The 15203-nt window shown below is 37.1% G+C and overlaps 2 protein-coding genes across 2 annotated transcripts in view; one reads left to right on the top strand and one right to left on the bottom strand.

Moving 5' to 3' along the window:
• WASF1 (WASP family member 1) overlaps positions 1-15203 on the bottom strand; it is a 140427-nt gene that overhangs the window by 106300 nt on the left and 18924 nt on the right. The window lies entirely within an intron of this gene.
• Positions 1-15203, top strand: part of CDC40 (cell division cycle 40) — a 54147-nt gene that overhangs the window by 36422 nt on the left and 2522 nt on the right. Inside the window, exons 9-15 of the mRNA XM_047762617.1 lie at positions 728-802; positions 2654-2699; positions 4812-4913; positions 6162-6277; positions 6767-6900; positions 12412-12488; positions 14536-14680. Of these exons, the coding sequence (XP_047618573.1) occupies positions 728-802; positions 2654-2699; positions 4812-4913; positions 6162-6277; positions 6767-6900; positions 12412-12488; positions 14536-14680 (695 nt within the window). The remainder of the gene's footprint in view (positions 1-727; positions 803-2653; positions 2700-4811; positions 4914-6161; positions 6278-6766; positions 6901-12411; positions 12489-14535; positions 14681-15203) is intronic.

Here is a 15203-nt window from a genome sequence, read left to right on the forward strand (position 1 = left end):
GCCAACATAAATTTTAGCTATTGATGTGGGACATTCAGTATTTCTAGGAAAGATGTAAGGAAGTCAGGATAGAACAGAGAAGTCAAATTGAAGATAAACCAGAGTCAGACTCTGGACGTACTCACACATATGAGTCACAAATAAGTGCTCAGTCTTCAAGGTCATCTGGATGGGCCATGACATGAGCATTCATAATTCAGTGTCCTGTCCTCTTACAGTGGCCTAGACTTTTCCCTCCAAGTTCCCGCCATAGTCTGCTTCCTCTTGGGCACCAAATCAGTGAGTAATGGGCTGGTTCTAGCAGCAAAGCCTCCGTTATTTTGCCTTAGCTCTTGGGATTACCACACTTCAAAGAAGATTAGATGCTCCCTGGTTTATAAATGATAGTAATATTTAAGCTAATGCAGAGACAAGATACTTGAAAACTTTGATATTGATATTCTTTGTTATCTGCACTATTACATCTGGTAACTTCCTGCTCCTAGCAAAGAGCAAACAGCAAAAGAAGGAAGAGGAGTGAGGGCATTAGCAACATGATGGACTAAGAATTCCCTTGGGTTAGGAAGTCAGTACTAAAGGTTATTATTATTATTATATTGGGGCATAATTTTTGGAATGAAGAAAAATAGTAAATTTAGGTGGCTTAAAAATATACCACCTTTCCCTTCGTTTAATTTTAGCTGATATTTCAAATGCTTCTAATTGATAATTGTAATACCTTTTACAGGGTGTCAGTGCAGTCAGATTGTTTCCTCTCTCCGGCCATTTGTTGCTGTCTTGTTCCATGGACTGTAAAATTAAGGTGGGTTTTCAGTAACAGAGTAGGAGTGCTACAAAGCTAGTGCTTTGGTTAAATCTATTTGGCTAATTATAAATAAATCTGGGTTTGTTAGGCAATTAGAGGCTAATTATTTTCTCTTAGGCCCTTTCTATGCAACAATTTATGAACTGCTTCCAACATGTTGATTCAGATATGGCTTTGTGGTCCAACTGGCTAGGCTCTTTGTAAGCTTCGATAATCGATTAGAACATAATCAATCACTTCAGCTTTAGACACAAATATTTAATCACTAGTAATGCATTTTTATAGAGGTTTTTGGGTATGTCACTGAGTTCATTTGTTCTTCAGCAACATAGAGGTAGAGAGAACCTGTGATAGAATTCCCATTTTTAAAGAGTAGATAATATAATTCACTCTTTGTCTCCTAAATGTTAGTAGCAGAATTGCTCCCAGCCTCTTCTCCCACTTTTTATAGCCTTGAGAAGCTCCACATTTAGCTAATGTTCAGCTGTAAATTGTGTGGTAGGAAAAGCTCAGTTGCCAATACATGTCAACTTGAATATGGGAAAGCCTTTTAAAAACTAAATATGGAGGATAGTTTTTATATTTTTTGTGTGTTCCGCGTCCAAATCATTATAGTGGTCCATAAATATTAACCCTATGATGCTCTTGGAGCTTGAAAGGTTGACTGATGAAACTTTTATTCTTTGTAAATAATTCATGGTTAATACCAATATATAAAGGCAGCTTTTTTTGATGAGAACAACCATTTAGACATTTGCCTCTACTTAGTGGCTTAAAATGACGGGACAACAGTTTGGAGTTTGGCGTTAAAAACTCTTATTTCCTTTAACTTTCACTCTACACAGACTACGTTAACTGAAATTAAGATCTTCTAGCCAACCAATTAAAAAAGCATAGAATTCGATTTAGTTCACCTCTGTAAACATTTATCTATTATGTGCAAGGGGCTGAGTATGAAAAATTACTAAGGTGATCACTTCATTACGATGTAAAGGATTGTTGTAGAGGCAAGTGCAAGGTGTTCTCATTTCAGAGGGGAGGCGTACCTCAAAAGTAAAGGGAGGAGGCTGGGCCTAGGAAGGAGGGTATGTCTGAGAGGAGTGAAAAGAATGAATCCCATGGTGTGTGCTGAAACCAGTTTTGTGGTTGCTGGATGCTAAAACCTGAGAGGCACAGGCTGACCACCATCACTCACAGGGGATCGAGTCCTGGAAGTCCTTTCCTGGTGTGCTGTGGGAACTGAGACTTGATCCTGTTGGTACAGGGTGGCCAGGAAATGCTTTCTATTTTAGAACACTAGCAACATTGTCAAGGATTGCATTTGAGGCAGGCGAGATAATGTATTAAATCACTTCAGATGTGATGAGAATTATGAGTCTGGAACATTTTAGTCTAGGTCATCATTTTCATAACAGCTTTTATAATAATTAATACTTCAGGAAAGTTAAAAAAAAAAAAACCTCTCAGTACTAAAAAGTTACAAACATGACAATTTTAATAACATTTTATTCTTTTAAAAGTAGTTCTTAGTTTTATGTAAGTAGAAATTTTTCAGCATAGAAAATATATCAAATACAGAAAAGAAAATGAAAAACACCTATATAAGCTCCAAGTTCTCTTTATTTCAGAGTTTAGTTTTAAAATGTGTGTGTATATATGTATTTATGTATAGTCCAAATAGTGCAACACAGACTAGCAGTGTCAAGCGATATGTTTAATGATGTGCCTTTGATTAAATTCCCTGCACACACATATAACTGACCCAGGACTGTTGTTTTTGATTGGAAGTTGTCATTTTATCAAAGTCTATTAAATTTAATGTTTCTATGTGTTGTTTTTTTTCTCCAGCTATGGGAGGTTTATGGAGACAGGCGCTGTCTGCGAACATTTATTGGTAATACTTCTTTTCTCTCTGGCTGTAAATCTGTTTGGAAAAATTTTTTAACTAAGATAATATCATTGACAGTAGTAATACCACCCTGAAGTAGGAAGAAAAGCTTTCATAGACTTGAACTGAGTCTTGAAGGAAGGAGTATGTCTCCCAATGTAGACAAAGAAAGAGATCTAGGAAGAGAGAACAACAAAAATTAAGGAAAGGTGGTATAAGAAAGCATGTCACTTTGGGGGAACCACTTATATTTCAGAATTCTTAGCATATGGGATACAATGAGGGGTGAAAGTAGAGAAACGGTGTAGAATGGGGACAGAATATGCAGGACCTTTAGATTTTCCTGAGGGCCTAGGTAAAGTAGCCGCTGAACAGCACTTGGAGGAAAGCAACATTATCAGATTTGAAGTTTACACAGTTCACAATGGCAGTATGGAGGATGCTTTGGTGGGGCAGCCCAGGAATCTGGAAAATGAATTACAAGGTTACTTCATTGGTCTGGATTAGATGTTAAGAGCCTAAACTAAAGCCCTAGAGACGGAAGGGAAAGGAAAAAACCAATGGGACTTTGAAACTTGGAAGGAAGTGATAAGAGTGAGGCAGGAATCTAGAGTGACTCCCAGGAGGCTGGATGAATGGTGGTGCCATTTATTATAGGAAGATAATGAGGTTTCAGACTCATTGAATTTGAGCTGCCTTTGGGACATTGCAGTAAAAATGTCCACTAAGCAATTAGCCAAGACCTTGAGCTTTGAAGACAGTTTGGGAGTTGGCAACAAAAGCAGATCAAAAGATACAGTTGAGAGAACTCCTTGAAGGAAAGAAGGCCAAAGAGAGGCCAGCTCTGTGGTAGGCAGGCCTTACTGGTAAATAATAGTTTATTGTCTTTGTCAGTTTTTGTGTGAAAGCTGGTTATGTTTCCAAATCTAACTGTACTGCATTGAAAAACGGTATCTGTGGTGAATTGTAGTGGCTCTGTTTTTAGACTTAAGTGGGAGTCCCTTCTGCAGTTCTTTGTTATGATTTTCGGGCCTCACTGCACAAATAAATGCTGCTCAAGATGCTGGGGCAGCCTAAAGGAAGACTGGTAGGAAGGCTCTCTGCAGGGTAAAGGGAACAAAATGTCTCCTGCAGCATGGGGGATTTGGTCCCCATCTGTCTCTCCTACCTTGGCAGACAATTTTTCAGTGGAAAACTAAAAATTTCCTACTTAGAAAGATGATAGCAGCTCTGACTGGGACTTGTGTTGTAGGAGAGAATGCGTAATTGCCATGGCACATCCTGCCTGACTAGAGTTCATCAGTGCTGGTGGTTCAGGCTCCTATGTTCAGCTGACAGTTTGTGTCAGGCACATCTTGTGCAAGTGTACTTGGCAGTCTTGGTTCATGGGATGGTAAAAAAAAATAGGAAAGTTCCTGCTTTCATTTAGCCACATTTTATTTGCCCCTATAACTTTCAAAAGAGTTGATTAGTCTGGCAAGATTGATTTCCAAGCAGAGCACTTTAAAATTAATTTATTGTCAAAATGCTATTTTAAAACCAAATAGAAGTTAATGTTTATTTTCAAAAAGGTTTAGTCTCTGAGATTCTGAATCCATTTCTGTGAAATTTGGTAATGTGATCACAGAAATACACAATTATTGAACAAAAGCTACAGCTTTCATGAACTTCAGGTTTAGGTCACTTTATTTTCACTTCCAGCTTGGCAAGTAATCTCAGAGCAAACCTTCAAAATGTCACCAGTCATTTCTCTTTTATTGGCAAGTAATTGGCCTATTATGTTTCCTTAAATTCTTGGCTGTTTAGTCATCAGCTGTAAGTATTACATATTAAGACAGACTTAAAAAAAAAAAAAGTTAGATCTTTTCTCTTGGATCTTACCTAAATGTTATGCATAATAATCACCTGAGGAGCTTTTCAAAGAGAGAAGAAAAACCCACCTACATTCCCAAACCCACACATAACATATTCTGAGTCAGTAAATCAGGGGTATAGTTCTAGTGATTTTGCCTCACAGCATGGCTTGAAAAACACTTTAATTCTTGTTTCTCTTCTGGTGCTTATGTTTCAAGAGAAAATACTTCACCTCACCTTTATTTGTATTGTCTCTGCCTTTAGGTCACAGTAAAGCTGTTAGGGACATCTGCTTTAATACTGCAGGAACACAGTTCCTCAGCGCAGCTTATGATAGGTATCTTAAGCTCTGGGACACTGAAACAGGTAAGGGCTCACTTAAACCATATTTATCTTTTAAGTCAGCATTTTTAAATGAAACAATATGAGGGTCTTCTGTGGCAAAACAGTACCTTCTCTAATTGCTAATTTTCATATCAGCTAGTGTAACAAAATGATTGTAGAGTTAAAATTCAGTAGTGTAAGTAGCTCTTTCATTATGATATTTATAAAGCAAATATATTGATAGACAAGGAAATCTGAAATTTTTCATAGACTATTTAATTGATCTTTTTGTTCCCCTCTATCACCTGGTACACTGCATTGCACATAACAGAAGCACAGTAAATGTCTGACGAACAGAATTAAATTTAATTGCCCTAGCTGGTTAAAATGTAAGTCTCGACTTCCATGGGCAGATTGATTTTATATTTCCCAAACATATTAATTAAATCAGTACATTATGGCTAGTATCCTTTTATATAATTAGACAACTGTCTTTCATCTTACTAAGTTTTAAGGGTAAAGATAATAGCTAATATTTATTGAACACTAACTTTTTACCAGGCTTTGAATGAAAAGTGGTACTTTGTGCTTATATGCAGCATTTCGTTCAATCCTTAAAATATCCCTATGAGAAAAGTACTACTGTTGTTATAGATGAAGAAACCCAGGCTTACCAAGATAACTTTTCTAGGGTCACACTAGCAAGTGGCCGAATTGAGTTTATTCCAAAGTCTTTCTAATGCCAGAGCTTATACGTTTAACCACTTTGGCAGCAGTCCTCAACTCTGGCTACCTATTTTAATCACCTGGAGAACTTTATCAAATCTGCAGTTGAGGATACAACTTTGCTTTTTTTTTTCTTTTTGGGGCCGTACCCATGGCATAGGGAAGTTCCCAGTCCAGGGGTCCAATCAGAGCTGTACCACTGGCCACAGCCTCAGCCACCCGGGATCCGAGCCTCATCTGTGACCTACACCACAGGTCACGGCAATGCCAGATCCTTAACCCACTGAGCAAGGCCAGGTATTGAACCTGTGTGCTCATGGATGCTTGTTGGGTTAGCTAACCACTGAGCCACAACTGGAACTCCAGTACAGTTTTGCTTTTGAAAAAATTATTTTTGATCCTTAAAAAAATCCCATGAAAGGGAACAATGTAGTTTACAATAAAGATAAGCAGGTTGCCCTTCCTCAAAATTTATTAAGCAACCAACCTCTAAATCTTAATCCTGGGTTGTTGTTAAGTGGTCAAATTTATTTTACCTACTTTTACTTGGGTCTTTGGTTTTAGGACAGTGCATATCAAGATTTACAAACCGAAAAGTACCCTATTGTGTCAAATTTAATCCTGATGAAGATAAACAAAACCTTTTTGTGGCTGGGATGTCTGATAAAAAGATTGTGCAGGTAAGTGTTTTCATAGTATTTTTATTAAGATTCCTGAGCTCTAGAGTTCCCACTGTGGCACAGTGGGTTAAGGATCTAGCTTTGTCTCTGCAGTGGCTCAGGTTGCTACTGAGGCACAGATTCCATCCCCAGCCTAGCACAGTGGGTTAAGGATCAGGTGTTACCATAGCTGTGGCATAGGTCACAGCTGTGGCTCAGATTTGATCCCTGGTCCAGGAACTCACATATGCCACATGTGCAACCAAAAAGAAAAAAAAGAAAAAAGAAAGAATCCTGAGCTTTATGTTGTGTTAGGTAATGAAATAAGAAATATTAACTTATTTAATATTTGCTACTTTTAGGGACTGCTGATGCTCTATTCTTAGCAGATCAATAAATTTATAAAAAACATGTTGGAGATTTTTTTCCTTCTCCACTTTCCATAATTATGATCTTTGTTTTCATAAATCTGCTCCAATTCTATCTTGCCTTTTCTTGTTTGATATACAGTGGGACATTCGAAGTGGAGAAATTGTGCAAGAATATGATCGGCATTTGGGTGCTGTCAACACCATTGTCTTTGTCGATGAAAACAGAAGATTTGTGAGCACATCTGATGATAAAAGCTTAAGAGTTTGGGAATGGTGAGTTTTTTATCAATAGAAAATGTGATTTATATAAAGCAAACAATTTAAAATTTTGTCACTGGAGTTCCCGTCGTGGCTCAGCGGTTAACGAATCCAACTAGGAACCATGACGTTGTGGGTTCGATCCCTGGCCTTGCTCAGTGGGTTAGGGATCCGGCGTTGCCATGAGCTGTGGCGTAGGTCGCAGACGTGGCTCAGATCCCGCGTTGCTGTGGCTCTGGTGTAGGCCGGCGGCTACAGCTCCGATTCGACCCCTAGCCTGGTAACCTCCATGTGCCGTGGCCCAAGAAAATGGCAAAAAAGACAAAAATAATAAAATAAAATAAAATAAAATTTTGTAGCCAAAGGAGCTCTCACTGTGGCACATCAGGATCAATGTCAAATTGGGAGCACTGGGACACAGGTTCAATTCCCAGCCCAGCACAGCGGGTTAAGGGTCAGGCATTGCCACAGCTATAGCTTAAGTTGCAACTGCAGCTCAGATCTGACCCCTGGTCTGGGAGCTCAATATGCCTTGGGGCAGCCAAAAATGGAAAAAAAAAAAAATTTGTAGCCAAAGACAAAAGCCTGATGATAGGCCACCATGTCAATATTTTCACAGCTGTGATCTCTGGCTTGTCAAACTGTCTCAACTATTCAAGCATCCAGAAAATGAAAATAAAAATTTAAACATGCTACTTTTCATAGTCTTTGAATAATCTATCTAAGGAATATGTATTTTGAAGTCACTTTTCTTGCAGTGAAGTTTGTATAGGACTGTCTTACATTCTTTAGGTATCTTGTTCATCTTGCAAAATAACTGACAAGTAGGGATCACAAAGTGTAAATTGCATTGGTTAAGTTAGGGATTAAGCATAAGATCCAGGCCTTAGAACCAATCCAAATTTTAAAATCTCTCAATTCTTTAAATGTCTGCATTTTACATATTCAATACTGAAAATTTCCCCATGTTATCACCCTTGTATCCTGCTCTTCATAGCAAATGGTAGAAAATAAATATTTTATTTGTAGAGTATAATCAGAATATATTGGTTAATTTTGCTTTCCTAGAGAAAAAAAAAAAGAAAACCACTTTTCTAAAGTCAAGAACTACTAAAGTTCCCTAGTATCATAAATCATGTTTTATAACCGATTTGCAAAGCAATGCATAATAATCTTTTTGTTAAAATGAATTTTGGTTGGAACTCAGCTTGTTTTTATAGTCAGTTATGAAGCACAGCTCAACTGTAGTTACAGCCTTTCAGGGACTGGAAAATGTCTTCCCACCCCAAGAAGTTGTTCTGCTTTAGAAAGTAAGAAGCCTTGACGTATAGGCAGGAAGATCCCCCTGAAACTGAGTCTATCTGAGCAGCTGAGTGGGTCCTTAACCATTGTCAGGACAATTAGGATAATTGAAGATTTAGTGGAATTTAACTGTAGTTTTCTCTCATACTCACCATAGTGTACCCCTCCAAATTACCCCCAGTTAATGGAGTGTTGACTATTATTTTATATGTTGTCTTAACATCAATCTTAAGGTCCATGATCTGAGGCTTTCTTATAACTTAAGATCTTACTTCAGATCTTCTTACTTCAGATAATGCAGAGAACTTGATATGGACATCAGGTGTTATATGAGCCACCTTAGACCATTTGCACAACAGACTATAGAGAGTTTGGCCTACTTATAGCCATTTTGTTTCATTTATATACTTTAACAGTTTGATTATACTTAAACTTTCAGATGTTTCTATCTTCAGATGATATTTCAGCTCCATTTTAAAATGTGGAGCAATATAAAAGAAATTGGTAAATATTTAAATGATGCACCCATTGCAGGACTTTAGAACACCCGTGTGTTTTTTTGAATTAGAGCATTTGTCAACAAAATGTTTTGATTAAAGGGTAATATTAGTGTGTTTCTTTTCTTTTTTCCTTCTCAGAGGTTAAGAAATACTTCTAAGAGTCCTAGTACTGTTTCACTATAAATGAGGACATGCTGTACAGTTCAGTTTAATTCTCACTTGCTATTGGAGCCTTCCTAACCAATCCTAACATGAAATTAGGTGCCTCTTCTCCAACATCCCACACAACCCTTTGCTTCGCACAGCTTTTCAGTACTTATTATTTGTTCATCTTCCCTAATGAGTGCTTTTTTTTTTTTCTTTTTTGGCCACACCTGTGGCATATGGACACTCCTGGGCCAAAGATCAAATCTGAGTGGCAGCTGCCACCTACGCCACAGCTGCAGCAACACTGGAGCTTACTTAACCCAGTGCACCACAGCAGGAACTCCAAGTTCTTCCTTTTTTTTTTTTTTTTAATTTAACCATTATTGAAGTATAATTGATTTACAATGCTGTGATAATTTCTGCACTGCTGTACAATAAAGTGAGTCAGTTATACACATACACACATCCATTCTTTTTCAGATTTGTTTCCCATATAGATTATCACAGAATATTAGGGTAGAATCCCCTGTGCTATACAGCAGGTCCCTGTTGGCCAGTCGGTATACCTCAGTGTGCATTTACCAATCCCATTCAATTTAAAAAAGAAATTTTTTTATTGAAGTATAGTTGATTTACAATGTTGTGTTCTGACAAATTCTTAACTATGAAAAAAAGGTCTGTGTTAGTCATCATCTCCTTTGTCCCCAGCACCAGCACAGTGCCAGGCATGTAATATTTTCAGTCATCATCTCCTTTGTCCCCAGCACCAGCACAGTGCCAGGCATGTAATATGTACTGAATATCTAAGGCAATTATTATTACCATAATTATTCATGATGTTACATTCGTGGAGCTTTTTCTGTGTGCTGGCAGCACACTAAGCATGTTACGTGAACTGTTATTTCATCTAATGGACAAAGTAATCTTATAGTCCCTGTTTTATAGGTAAGGAAACTGTGTAGGTTAAATAATTTGCCCAAGGTTCCATGAGACAAGGGCCAGAATTCAAACTCAGATCAAACTGATTCTAAAGCATTTTTTTCCCTTTTTTTCCCCCTACGCCAAATTTTATTGAGGTATAATTAACAAATAAAAATTGCAGTGTATTTAAAGTGTACAGCATGATTTGACACACATATACAGTGTGAAAGAATTAATTAACCCTTTTACATTGAGTTAATTAACATATCCATCCATTAATGTATTTACTTTATTGTTTGGTGAGAACATTTAGGTTCTACTCTCTTAGTAAATTTTAGTTATGCAATAGAGTGTTGATTAACTATAGCCAACATAATATACACTAGAACTTCAGCCCTTATTCATCTTCCAACTAAAAGTCAATACCCTTTTACTTGCCTTCCCTAATTCCCTATCCATCCTCTGACCTCTGTCTGACTTATTTAACTTAGCCTAACACCCACCCTCCAGGTTCATCCAAAAGAAACTTGATTTTCTTAAACAATCTTAACAAACTAAGACTATATGGAGTTTTGAAGGAGAATACAAGATTTTAATTAGATATTGAGCAACCTATGGTATTCCAGTTACCTAAGTTCATGAGATATCATAGGCTGTTTTCTCCCAAAGGCCTTTTTAAGAAAATTTTACAGAGGTTGACACTACTGTCTTTTATCTTTAAAATTTCATAGATTTTTCTTAGGGTTTTTACTTTTTGATGATTTTATTTCCAGACTGAAGATTATTTGTAACATAAGTTACTAGCTTATTATACTGATTTACAGTTTCTAATTAGAAAATAGTATTGTTTATTAAATAGAACTATGCCTAGCAGACATTTTTACTAACAATTATGAAGTTCACAGGGTATTCAGATTCTTTTCGTGTTCTAGAGTTCATTGTACCAAGAGTCGTTGAAATGAGGAATCTGTTTAAAATTTTTTGCTTACTTTTAGTAAAACATTGATTGATGTGAACATAACCTATGGTTCATTTAATTTAGAAAATGTTTTTATGTTTTAATTCATGTTATAAAATTAACATCCACTAATAATAAATGTGAGGAGGGAAAAAAACAGTTGAACCTTTTTAAGATTGAGGGTCTTCTCGGAACATTTGGGTTATTGTGAATGTCATTTCTCACTGGTACCTTAGAGGGTAAATGGTTGGAGTTTTGATAAATGATACTTTTCCCCAGGTTACACCTGAAAATGTTTTCCTCTAATCAAGACTCTGACAGAAGTTTTTTCCAATCATTTGCTTCTTCGGGGTTGACAGATAGATGGATAGAGAAAATTCTTACTTTAAGGCAAATTATTGTTGTTGTTGTTTTCCAATTCAAGTCTTTGAACTTGAACTGTGGGTTGAAATTGATGCTTTATAGTCTGTATTATTCATCATATTACATTTCCCACATCTAAGAAACATTTCTTAGGTCTCATGAAAAGCAACAAGACCAAAATCCTTCAGAATTACTAAAAAATTTTTCATCAAGGAGAATATTAAAAACAAGACACTTAGAACTTTGGGTGGTTCTAGATTTAGGGGTTACTAGATGTGGATTTTTGTTTTACCCTTTGCATCACTCACAAAAGAATTTTTTTAATGCCTTTTCTCCTCCACCATACACATTTGGAATACTTTACATGTAAGCTGAAAATAGAAGATGTCCAGGCACCAAGCACTTAATCTCTCTTGCTCCCTTGTTTCTGGATGAGCTCGGCGTGCTTGCAGATCCATGTACAGATTTGCCTACCATCTACTTGCATTTCTGAAGTCTCTTTAGCACTCTCACCTGCTTGCAGAGTAACAAGTTAAGGTTGACTGGCAGGTAAAATAAGAGCATTTCCCTGTAGGCTTGCCTCAGACATCTTGCTTCTGCCTACCATGGTACATTTTTAGATGAGTTCATTATTAAAGGACTTGTGGTGATAGATTTTTTTTAAAACTTAAAAGTCAGAGTTTAAATCAAATAGAGATACTGACACTTGTAATTATCATGGAAAGTTATTTGTAAAGTAAAAAGATTTATAATAAGCTATAGAATATCACTTTGTGATTTTCTTTCCTCTAAGAGGTTTCAGGAAAGGTTTATTAAATATATAATTTCAAGAGCATCTCTTTTGTTTCAGAGATTCTTCTTCTAAAGTTACTTTAAAAAAAAAAAAAGTAATTCCTGCTGTGGAACAGTGGGTTAAGGATCCAGCATTGTCTCTGAGGTGGCTCAGGTCACTGCTGAGATGTGGGTTCGATCCCTGGCCTGATGCAGTGGGTTAAAGATCCAGTGTTACTGCAGCTGTGGCATAGATCAATTCCTGTTCTGAGAACTTACATATGCTAGGGTGTGACCAAAAAAAAAAAAAAAAAGGTACTTTTTTCTACCTTTTTTTTCCTCCCTTCTCCGTACCCAGGGCATATGGAAGTTCCTGGCCAGGGACTGAATCTGAGCTTCAGATGTGGCAACACCAGATCCCTGACCCACTGCACCAGACCAGGGATCAAACCCAATCCACCACAGAAACAATGCCAGATCCTTAACCAATTGCACCACAGCGGGAACTCCAAAAAAAGGTACTTTTAAAAATTACTTATTGTGATATGCATTTTTAATTTTTAGGGATATCCCTGTGGATTTCAAGTATATAGCAGAACCTAGTATGCACTCTATGCCTGCAGTGACTTTGTCTCCAAATGGTAAGTTAATAGATACAGTGTTTTTAAATGAATTTTGAAGACACAGTGTGGTTTCTGCATTCAGAAGAGCCTTGGCCATTCTCTCTTAGGGAAAGTCTGTCACAGTGCCATACTTGTATAAGGAAATCTTTTCATTATTACAAATAATCACTGGTTGTCATTTGTGAATCACCTCATTCTCTTGTTTTTTTACAACTTTGACCGAGCATCTAAGGATTTCCATCTGTAAACTAGGGTTGTTGCTTTTTTTTTAATAATTCTCTACAACAAAATCATGTTCAACAGCTCATTTAGTGATTCATTGTGAGCTCCTTTTCTTTCAGAGAATAGGAAATTTTGTTTTTTTGTTTGTTTTTTATTTATTTACCTATTTTGCTCTTTAGGGCCATACCTGCGGCATATGGAGGTTCCCAGGCTAGGGGTCTAATTGGAGCTACAGCTGCTGGCCTACACCACAGCCACAGCAACGCAGGATCCTTAACCCATTGAGCAAGGCCAGGGATCAAACCGGCAACCTCATGGTTCTTAGTCAGATTCGTTTCTGCTGCACCATGACAGGAACTCCTTAGAGAATAGGAAATTTTGATCTGGTTCCTCATAATGAAAACACTTAGCAATTGCATGGAGGTGATTTTCTCTGACAAAAATAAAAAAGATAAGCCTATTTATTTTTATTCATATATTTATTTCTATTCATTAATCCATTGCCTTTTAAGTACAAGTCCTACAAATATACTGATAATAATTCTATCTCTCCATGAAGGTATTAAAGTGGAGGAGCTGATGTTTGGGCAGCATTGTCATTAAAGCCATTATCAACAAACAGAGCTACTGGAGTACAGAGCAAGGAAGAGAGAGAGGGCAAGGGTTTGCCCTTCCACAGGCAAATCAGTATCACTTGTCAAATGCCCTATGATTTTTGTGGGAGGACCAACCTCACTAGGACCACCCTCACAGTCACCATATTGTATATAGTCACATTTGTCACTGGGCACCTACATTTCATAGAGTATTTTTTTTAATCATCTTTTGTCTTTTTAGGGCCACACCCACAGCATGTGAAGGTTCCCAGGCTAGGGGTTGAATCAGAGCTACAGCCACTGCGCTGTGCCACAGCCACAGCAACACCAGATACAGGCCACATCTTTGACCTACACCACAGCTCATAGCAATGCCAGAACCTTAATCATAGAGTGTATTTTAAACCACACATTACAAATGATGTGCCCACCTTGAACACGGCCCTTTACCCACCCAGACTGAGCGTTGTTAGGATCATTCCCTTAGTCAGTCATGTCTACAAACGTATAAAATGCAAAGATACTGCAGTTAAGGCTTTGGTGAATTCCCAGTAGATAAAAGCAGTATGACCCACAACATCAGTTATTCGAATTTTTTTTAATCATACTTTTTTTTGTACAGTTTTATCTAATAATCCTTGATTTCCTCACCTACAGTCCATCTTTTGTCTGTCCATAACTAACATAAATAAGTCTCTTGGAGTTCCCTTGTGGCACAGCAGGATAAGCATCCAGTGTTGCCACTGCAGTGGCTCAGGACACTGCTGTGGCGCAGGTTTGATCCCTGACCCAGAAACCTCCATATGCCGCAGGCACGGCCATAAAAACAACCATAAATAGGTTTCTCTCTCTCTCCATGGTTCTACTGTCTGTACTTAGTACAGATTAATTTCATTTCCTAAAATTTAGTTTAGCTTTATTAACACTAAAATCAGAGTTTTTGTATATCCTAAAAAAAAGCTTTTTTAGAAAAGTGATCAATACCATAAGATTGTATGAGCAGAATTCATCAGTTTATGTACAGCTGTCTCCCACCAGCAACAAATTTGTAACACGTTATAGGTGGTATGGTACATTTATTTTCCTATTATTATAAAGTAGTTGGGTACAATATTAATGGCTCGGTATGGTAAATTTATTTTCCTATTATAAAGTAGTTGGGGACAAAATATTAATGACTCAGCATATTTGAAAATTTTTTAAATTTTCAGTCTTGTTTTAAAATGTCTTATTTATTGAATTTACAGGGAAATGGCTAGCATGCCAATCAATGGACAACCAGATTTTAATTTTTGGAGCACAGAACAGATTTAGATTAAATAAGAAAAAAATTTTTAAAGGCCATATGGTAGCAGGCTATGCATGTCAAGTGGACTTTTCACCAGATATGAGGTAAGTTAAACTTCTCATATATTCTCATATTCCAAGATGATGATGTGAACTACTGCTGTACAAATGACTTTTACATATGTAATTGTATGAGAACTGTGCAGACTGTCAAAATGCCAGATAAAAGGCAAGAACAAGTTAAGATGGCTACCTTTGGCCTTTTTAAGTTCTTTAGTGTATCTCCTTATTTTGTTTAGTTCCATGCCCTTTAACCACAGAGTGAATCACCATCTGTGTAGGCAATGGTTTACTTTCACCATCTATGTAGGCAGTGGTTTACTTTCTCTCTGTTTTTCCAAGCAAGGCTAGGAGAACTGTAATCACTATACTGCTGTGATTGAATGAGCACCAGAAGAATTAATCTGTATTGTGGGGTTGAAGTTAACAGATTCACTACAGCCTTTCTGTCTTGAATCCTCTAATCCAGCTTCTGAATATTTCTAGGCCACACTCAATTTGTGAAACCTAGAGCATTTTTAAGAATGAAACTCTTCATCCATTCCCTTACTGTTAGCTAAAATATATG

This window comes from Phacochoerus africanus, chromosome 2 (assembly GCF_016906955.1).
Source record: "Phacochoerus africanus isolate WHEZ1 chromosome 2, ROS_Pafr_v1, whole genome shotgun sequence".
Lineage (NCBI taxonomy): Eukaryota > Metazoa > Chordata > Mammalia > Artiodactyla > Suidae > Phacochoerus > Phacochoerus africanus.